Source organism: Centropristis striata, chromosome 17 (assembly GCF_030273125.1).
Source record: "Centropristis striata isolate RG_2023a ecotype Rhode Island chromosome 17, C.striata_1.0, whole genome shotgun sequence".
Classification (NCBI taxonomy): Eukaryota; Metazoa; Chordata; class Actinopteri; order Perciformes; family Serranidae; genus Centropristis; species Centropristis striata.
The window spans coordinates 31,949,283-31,959,013 of record NC_081533.1 but is presented as its reverse complement, the minus strand read 5'-3'; the positions used below and the strand labels follow the sequence as shown (position 1 = coordinate 31,959,013).

General features: G+C 37.3%; 1 protein-coding gene across 1 annotated transcript; it reads right to left on the bottom strand.

The window, feature by feature from the left end:
• lratb.2 (lecithin retinol acyltransferase b, tandem duplicate 2) lies at window positions 1–9,029 on the bottom strand. Its single transcript, XM_059355157.1, has 5 exons — window positions 8,768–9,029; window positions 7,315–7,420; window positions 5,951–6,025; window positions 3,873–4,025; window positions 1–159 (listed from the first exon to the last, which is right to left on the bottom strand). Exons 1-5 carry the CDS (start codon window positions 8,968–8,970, stop codon window positions 4–6), a joined length of 693 nt encoding a protein of 230 aa, XP_059211140.1. The 5' UTR covers window positions 8,971–9,029; the 3' UTR covers window positions 1–3.
• Between the last annotated feature and the right edge of the window lie 702 nt (window positions 9,030–9,731).

The following is a 9,731-nucleotide window of genomic DNA, read 5'->3' as shown; positions in this document are numbered from 1 at the left end:
TGTTCATGCAGCCATCCAGATGAGGAAGGGCAGCAGCAGGGCCAGCAGGGCGGCGCCGGCGCTCACCGCCTGCAGCTGCAGCAGCACACACACCCCCAGCAGCAGCCCCGCCTTCGCCACACGCCGACTCAGCAGCAGCTTCCTCACCGTCTTACAGAACTGAGGAAGAGGAGGAGCATTAGCAACAGTCAGACACTAGATGGAGCCGTTACACTGACATCTACTATCTGAAAAACTACAACCTGAACTGGAAATATTTTCTCCCAGATGTAAATTTGTTATCTGCATCTGAACTGGATGAGAAGCACATTCATTTTTTTCTTATTATCTGTTATTACTTGTTATGTGTTTTCACACTGCTACACTAGTTTAGTTTTAATGCTCTTGGAAAAATAAAAAAAATATGAATATAGTATAAATATGTATATAATAATAAATAATCTTGGAGAAGAGGAAAAAGAGATATTCAATTTACAATAAAAGAAAAAAATAAGCAAAATTAATCTTCATGTTTTACTTAAGGAATGTGCCTGATTGTAATAGAAACACATTTATTTATTTATTTATTTATTTATTCATTCATTCATTCATTCATTCATTCATTCATTCATTCATTTATTTATTTATTTATTTATTAATAAATTAAATGATTTAATTTACTTTACGTATAAAATCAAGTTATTTTAAATGTATATAAAAAAGAAAATTAAATAAAAATGTATTAAAAACATAAATATATAAAAATGAACAATACAATACATTCATTCATTCATTCATTCATTCATTATGTGCCCTCTTTTTTGCATTGTTACACTGCTTCAGTATTAATAATTTTGGGGGGAAAAAAATATATATATATGAATATAGTATAAATATGTATATAATCATAAATTATCTTGGAGAAGAGTGGAAAAAACACAAGATATTCAATTTACAATAAAAGGAAAGAAAGTAAGCTAAAAATAAGCAAAAATAATCTTGTTTTACTTAAAGAATAGAAGTAATACGATGTAATAGAAACATAATTTATTAATTCATTAATTTCTTCATTTAGATATTATGTCTCTTCTCTTTTTACATATAACATTTACAATAATTAATTTAAAAAAAAACAATAAAAAATATATATAGGTTTTAGGTTATTTAAGTGATTAAGTGACACAAACTGATGTTATTTTGTTTTCTTGAAAAAGTCAGAATGAGAAATTTTGACCCCAAACTTGTAAATCTTCCATTTGAGTCCCTCAGTCTGTCTGTCTCCCTCTTCATCATTTAAAACACACGGTCCTATTTCACAAATTACATTCTATCACGATTTTAATGACGTGCAATGAAAACCATCTGCAGCTGAGAAACCAAACCGCACAAACAAAAGAGCTCTGTAATGAACTTGACTGTTGCTGCAACACAGAGGCTTAACCCAATTAAAGAGAGCAGCCCAACTGATCTGTGATCAGCTTTAATCTGCAGCAGTGAATAAACGGCTCACAGCTAAAGGTCACCGTGTGCTGCTGCAGACACAAACTGAGCAACACCAGCAGAGTTTAATACTGTTTACACTGCAAAGTAACCAGGCCGAGACATTCCTGTGACCCCAAGCTACAGACATGCCCACTTTATGCTGATAGCATGCAGTTTTGGTGATTTTGTCCTATTATGTGTGATAATGTCTGCACACTGGGGCCCCTAAACAGTCCGTGAGCTGCATAAATCGGGAGAGACAACAAGACTAAACTCTGTTTGTGAACCCCGGCTTCTCTTCTCAGTTTCATATGATATTTTACTTAATATTTGGGCTGATTTTAGACGTGACATGCCCACTTTATGCTCTTTATCAGAAGCTGTTTGGGGCAGAATCCACACAGTGTTTCTCTTGCAGTAAAATGTGTTATTGTGTCCTCTTGAATGTGAATCTTTGTGCATTCTGGGATCCCTAAACAGTCTGTGAGCTGCATAAATCGGGTCTGACTGGAAAGCTGAGACTCTTGTGGGTTTAATTAGCCCAATTTTCTTCATGTGTTATGATGTTAGATCCTGTTTTCATTCATATATCTTGAAATCAGAGGTCAGCTGACTCTTTTGGGGACTATGTGTACCCACGGGTCTCCTCTTTACAGACATGCCCACTTTATGCAGTAAAATGTGTTAGTTTTGTCCTATTGTGTTTGAATATTTCTGCATTTTGGAGGTTGTAGCAGAATTCAAGACTGCGGAGAAACTAGAAGATCTAAGGAATATATCTCTACCAACAATATTATCGTGTGGGGAAGGGGATGAAATTTAGTTTATCTAGGGTTCTATATGTACCCATAAGTCTCCTCTTTACAGACATGGCCTCTTTATGCGAATGACCTGCTGTTTAGAACACATCGTTTTTATTAAAATCATTAAAAAGTGTTATTTTTTCCTACTGTATGTGAATCTTTGTGCATCCTGGGGTCCCTAAACAGTCTGTGAGCTGCATAAATCGGGTCTGACTGGATAGCTGAGACTCTTGTGGATTCGAAGAGCACAATTTTCTTTATGTGTGATAATGTTAGTCCCCAAAGGAGTCCATTGACCTCTGACCTCAAGATATCTGAATGAAAATTAGTCCAATGTGTAGTCTCTTTTTTTACAGACATGCCCACTTTATGCTAAAAAATACAGTTTGGGCCAAAATACATTCCGTTTTTGCAGTAAAATGTTTTATTGTGTCCTCTTATATGTGAATCTTTGTGCATCCTGGCGTCTGTAAACAGTCTGTGAGCTGCATAAATCAGGTCTGAGTGTAAAGCTGAGACTCTTGTGGATTCAATGAGCCCAATGTTCTTCATGTGTGATGATGTTAGTGAGTGAAACTTGAGCTCAGTGTATAAAATGAGCTGCTGTGACCTCTAGGATAATCACAGCCTCATGAAACTTTACAACCACAAACTAGAGACCTGGAGCATTCAGAGGATGGATGGCTGACACACTAGATTCACAATAAGCAGCAACACAACACAAGTGCTGCCAAACAATCGCACAAAATACACAAATTCACAAAATGTCAAAAGTTTGTGAAACCAAATCACAGCATGGATTTGTCTCTGCTGTTCTGAAGGTCTTGGAGTCTGAATATGTGACGCTGGAGGGATTCAAGACCATTTTTATCAGTTTCTGAGTGGTCATTCCAGCTTTCAGATGATGTACACTTCTTCTATTATGTGACTTCTACTGTTGACCTTCTATCTCCCCCTAAAGACCCCTTGTCTCCCTCTTAACCTCCTGAGACCCAAGCTTTTGTTTGGTATGTATTGTTTCTCCTAGATATTTTGGATTTGTAGGACCTGATGAGTACAAAAACTAAGCATTATCTTTGATTTATCTCTTTAATTTTACTGTATAACACAATTAATACTTTTTATTTCCTTACATCTACACCCTCTCTTTGGAAGAACGATAGTAAAAGTCTATTAGTTCTCAAATGAGTACTTCCTGATTACCAGTGTCGTAGCTTGTTGCTATTGCTAAAAAATAGTCAAACTTGCACAGAACATCAAACTACAAACATAATTAAGCACAAATAAACAAGTTTTAATCACAAAATCTGATCAGCTTTTGTACCTGGTCCACTTTTGTCTGGGGACAAGCTGTTGATTGACTTGACCAAGATGCTGCCATCTGATTTTTACACTCACTGATGTATTGTGCTAGTGTGTACTACTGAGGACAACATGTTATAGTTAAGCAGATTTAACTATAAGGTCCAGAAAAACCTAAAATGAAATGTCCACATATGAGGAGGCAGGGTCACAGGAGGTTAAAAAGACAAAAATAGCTACGTAAACGTATGAAGGGCAGGAGAGAGTATGAGGTCCAAGTCTTTGAGTCTGACTCGGGTTCAGTACCTGGAAGGTCTGGTAGCTCATGACGGTGCCGTATCGACAGTACATGACGTAGTGTTCACAGTTGTACCACAGCAGGCTGTAGCTCACGTGGCCCTGCAGCTTCTCCGCCCTCCTCGCCACCTCCTCCGCCTGCAGCGCCGGGCGGCTGCACACCTGCAACACAGCAGCACCGAGAATCCACTCAGCTGTTTTACCATCCAACATAAATGCTTTTCTCAATCAATCTCAATCTCAATCAATCCTGATCTATCTATCTATCTATCTATCTATCTATCTATCTATCTATCTATCTATCTATCTATCTATCTATCTATCTATCTATCTATCCATCCATCCATCCATCCATCCATCCATCCATCCATCTATCTATCTATATATCTATTTAGTGAGGTAACTGACTACAACACACTGAATATGTATGTTTCATGTATTTACTGCATATGCTCTTTTCAATTCTAATTTGTTTACAGCAAACATAAACTCCCTTTGGTAGAGCTGTGCACAACAGTTGGAACTGAACATACAACATAAATATTACTGTAAATCATTCATGCATATCCAGATGTTTCTCTGTCTGGCCACATAGTTTCATCTACATCACAGACAATATCATCTCTGGAAATGTAGCAAGGAAAGTTTCTCCTCGAGGGTTGAATCAACCCTCTGCAGTGTTGTAGAAATGGTCCTCACTATGCCCTGCTTGGTTCATATACACTACTGGTCAAAAGTTTTAAAACACACCAACTTTTCCAGAATTTAATTGAAAATGATGCAGTTTAATGTCTCAGTGTACTCTGAAATTAATGCACATTTGCAACATTTACAATTCTTTATTGAGCATGATAGGTTTTGAAAGTAAAAAAAAGATTCAAAATCACATTTTATGTTGGACTAAAGGACTAAAAAAAAGACACAAAATGACCAAAAAAAGACACAAAATGACAAAAAGGACACCAAAAGATACAAAATGACTAAAAAAAGACACAAAATGACCAAAAAAAGACACAAAATGACAAAAAAGACACTAAAAGACACAAAATGACCAAAAAACGACACCAAAAGACACAAAATGACCAAAAAAAAGACACAAAATGACCAAAAAAAAGACACAAAATGACAAAAAAGACACCAAAAGACACAAAATGACTAAAAAAAGACACAAAATGACCAAAAAAAAGACACAAAATGACCAAAAAAGACACAAAATGACCAAAAAAGACATCAAAAGACACAAAATGACTAAAAAAGACACAAAATGACAAAAAAAGACACAAAAAGACACCAAATGACTAAAAAAAGACACAAAAAGACTAAAAAAAGACACCAAAAGACACAAAATGACAAAAAAGACGACACCAAAAGACACAAAATGACCAAAAAAAGACACAAAATGACTTACAAAGACATGAAAAGAATTCAAAAATGGACAAAATAGCCCAAGACTCCATAGAGTTAAGTTGTTAACCCATTTCTTGTTCCCTGAAAAAGGCCTACTTGTATAATTCTGAAATGTACATTATTTTCCAGTTTTGGTTCAGCTTACCTTTTTTATTTACCTCTGGCAGTTCACCACTTACCTTTGGACCCTTTCAAGCTGTTCATTTGACTTGAACTGCTTGAATTTCAATAAAAAACTGGAAAAATTGGGGTGTTCTAAAACTTTTGACCGGTAGTGTATGTTGTAAAGTGTTTATGGTTTTAATGATTCAGCTCTGAGTGATTGTAGAGAAGTGGCTTATCATTGGTTCAACTAATGCTTCACACAGCCCTTCATCTCATCAGTGAAAGCTGAGGTTCAACTGAGAGAAATTGTTCAATTTAGGAGACATTTTCTGTAAAAAGTAAAGATTTGGAAAAAATATATTAACTTTGCTTGACAGATGCAGGTCTTTTACTTGTAGTGGAGGATTTCTATATTGTTTAATTGCTACTTTTACTCAAGTTAAAACTAAAAACTGATGATATTTACTGAAGTAAAAGTACAATAACTAGTTTTTAATCTCTATTTTGTGGTTCTGAATATCTCCTTTGCACTGAATTTATGTCAGAATGAGTTCATGTAGTGCAGCTGCTCTCACCGTGTCCATGGTGTTGACGAGGATCTCTGATCCGTAAGCAAAGTCCTCCACTGAGTCCACCCTCACACTGCCACACTGAGGACAACACGCCATTAACACACTGCAGGAATCATCATATATTGAACCTGGTCTCACAGGAATCCGTGAAATAGCCACGGATTTCGCTTAACTCAAAATCCGTGGAATAGCCACGGGAGCACTCAAATTTCCGTGAAACTGACACGGATTTCGCTACAATGCAAGTTAATGACAGTCATATCCCGTGGCTATTCCATGGATGTTTGTTCCTATTGGTTTGTTCCAAGTCACGTGACTTTCAAGGTCCCGGCGGTCAGAACAAAAAACATGGCGGACAGTTCTCTCATTTTTAGTGAAAAAAAATCTATATTTTGACTTAGTTTCTGCATAAAAATGGATTTTGATCACATTTCTAGCGAGAAATATATGTTTTATTTTCTAAATATTCACTCAGTGAATGTACATAATCACTTTGTATGTTGGAATAGCCACGGGATATGACTGTCATTAACTTGCATTGTAGCGAAATCCGTGTCAGATTCACGGAAATTTGAGTGATTCCGTGGCTATTCCACGGATTTTGAGTTAACCCTCCTGTCGTCCTTCCGGGTCAAATTGATCCAATCTGTTTTGACTATTCCTTCTTTCCTCCCTCCTCCTGCCTTCCTCTCTTCTTTCCTCCTTCCTTCTTTCCTCCCTCCTCTATCCTCCTTCCTTATTTCCTTCCCTCGCCCCTCCTTTCTTTCTTTCCTTCCTTTCCTCCCTCCTTCCCTTCTTTTCTTTCCTCCTTCCGCTATCTCCTTTCCTTTCTCTCTTCTTTCCTTCCTCCTGATTTCCTCTCCTTTCCTCCTTCCTTCCTTCTTTCATCCCTCCCGCCTCCATCCCTTCCTCTATCCTCCTTCCTTCTTCCCTTCCCTCGCCCCCCCTTTCCTTCCCTCCTTTCATTCCTTCCTCCTTCCTTTCTGCCCTCTTTCCTTCCTTCCTCCCTCCTTTCTGCCCTCTTTCCTTCCTGCCTCCCTCCTTTTCTCCCTCCCTCCTTCCTTCTTTATTTTTTCCTTCCTTTCTTCTCTTCCTCCCCTTTCTTTCCTCCATCCTCCTTCCTTTCTCTCTCCTTTCCATTCTTTCTCCTTTTCCTCCTCTCTTCTTTCCTTACTCCATCCTTCTTTCTTTCCTTCCTTCTTTCCTCCATCCTTTTTTACTTCCCTTTGCGTCCTTCCCTCTTCTTCCTTCCTCGACCCGAGGACAACAGGAGGGTTAAGCGAAATCCGTGGCTATTTCACGGATTTCTGTGAGACCATGTTGGATATATTCTATATTTAACAAGAGGTTAAACAGGAGTTTATCACCTTGGCCAGGACTCCCAGCAGCAGCCTGCTGTTGGTCACCATCTGTTTAATCCTGAACTGGTCGCTGCAGACGACGGGCAGGATGTCTGGGATGAAGTGAGCCACTCTGAGAGAGGAGAGGAAACAACAGAGGAAAGGACATAGGCAGAGCCGGCCCAAGGCATAAGCGAACTAAGCGACTGCTTAGGGCCCCGTGGCCACTAGGGGGCCCCCAAGAGCAATTAACAAAAAATATGTACATATTTTGTTTAATATTTTGCATGCATGAGTGTACTTTCTATATGATCAAAGATATATTATTGTACAAAAATACAATATTATGTCAACAAACGCCAAGATAAAGGAACGTTTTCACGTTTTTCGAAAATAATAAACCAGATGACACTTTTACAGTAAAAAAATAATGCTTTACACTGTACACTGTAAAAAATGTTTGTAGAAATGACAGTAAAACACTGTCAAACTGCATCAGGAATGGGGCGTAAAATTGAAAATTGTGTATCACCGTAGTAGGCACTTTTAATTACCGTACATAAAAGAATAGCACAATTTTTACTTTTACTGTCATGAACTGTAGGAAACGCACAGTTTTGCTGTAAAAATATAACATTTTCATGTAAAGTTAATGGAGATTTTCCATGATGTGTGAATGAATGACACAATTACTTTAAAAATAACGAGAATATTCAGTCTAAATTAGTTTTTGCTGATATTTAAATTTACAGTAGAAAACCCCCTCACTGTATTTTTTACGGTGAAGTTCTGGCAACCACAGCTGCCGGTAATTTACCGTAAATTTAACAGATTATTTTTTTACAGTGTAGTTGAATGTGATACATTTTTAGATTAAAAAACACATGTGACACCCCGGACATCATTCATTCATTGGTATCATTTGTATCATTATTGCATTGGTATTATTTATGTAATTAACTGGGACACCCCCTTAAATGTGTGAAGACATATCAGGCTGACAATAGGATAATGTAAACAACACTGCCTTAGCCACAATGAGTTTGTAGTAGGTGTGTTTGAATGATAAACAATCAATATTATTGGCAGAAATAGAGGGCCCCGAAATTGAATTTTGCTTAGGGCCCCATGGAGGCTTCACAAAATGGCCCAATTAAGAAACAAAATGACCAAAAAAAGACACAAAATGACTAAAAAAAGACACAAAATGACCAAAAAACACACAAATTGACCACAAAATGATCAAAAAAAGACACAAAATGACTAAAAACACACACAAAATGACCAAAAAAAAGACATTAAATGACCAGAAAGACTAAAACACATTAACACATGAACACTTTAACACAGTGGAGACAGAGCTGACTTCCAAAATGATTTGGCGACCCCCAGAAATCACCTCGCGACCCCAATTGGGGTCGGGACCCCAAGGTTGAGAATGGCTGCCTTAGTGGACACTGAGATGAAACAGAAGACTCACCTGTCCCCGCCCAGGTAGATCCCAAAGTGAGTGAACAGAGTCCTGGGGACCTCCAGCAGGTCCCCCCTCCTCAGAGTCCCCCCACACTTCTTCCTGTCCGTCCCCTTGTCCACCGCCTCCTCCGTCCTCTGTCTCTTCCTGTCCCTCGGCTCGGGTCTCGGCGTGGAGATGAAGAGCAGAGCGAGCAGCTGCAGAGGAAACATGGTGGAAGGAGGAGGAGAAGGAGGAGAAGGAGGAGAAGGGGAAGGAGAGGTTCTGCAGGTTTTTATTCCCAGGCAGGAGGAGGAGGGGCACAGAGGGGATTAGAGATCCTGCCCAGTCTGGACCAGGATCACAGCTTTCACAATTCATACACAAATAGGTCTCAAAAAGTAACTTTTTTTTAAATGAATATTGTCTAAAACACACCTGGTGGACAGATGCATCATTTTAAAGAACATTTACTGAATTATTTTTCAGGATTTTTCTACATTAAGTGACAATGCCAATAAAAAAATGACTTTTATTACAAATATTAACCCTAAACTAAAAGTTGAAATATAATGGTACATATATATATATATATATATATATTACACTATTATCTATTTGCTTAATGGTCTATAATGTTAAATAACAGTGAATTCCATGTTCTGTTTTTATGTTTTATGTTTTCTTTAATGCCACATATATATATATATATATATATATATATATATATATATATATATATATATATATATATATACTTCACACTATTATGTAATTGCTTAACAGTCTTTAATGTGAAATGACAGTGATTTGTACATTAAAAAAAACATACATGATATTTCAGAACATAAAAATAAGATAATTTGTTTTGTTTTTTGTTTGTTTTTGTTTTTGTTTATATGTAGTATCAAGAGCACTAAAGTCCGCATAGAGAAACTACCATCTAGGATCCAGGACATATAAACAAACACAGCTCAAAATGTCACTTTTTATA

Bases quoted from the DNA above. Each gene is read 5' to 3' on its own strand.
- lratb.2 (XM_059355157.1), bottom strand. From the start codon at position 8,970: ATGTTTCCTCTGCAGCTGCTCGCTCTGCTCTTCATCTCCACGCCGAGA. The intron at 6,026-7,314 runs GTGATAAACTCC...TGTTGTCCTCAG, and splicing joins TGCTGGGAGTCCTGGCCAAG to TGTGGCAGTGTGAGGGTGGA. The intron at 4,026-5,950 runs GTGAGAGCAGCT...GCTGTGTTGCAG, and splicing joins TCGTCAACACCATGGACACG to GTGTGCAGCCGCCCGGCGCT.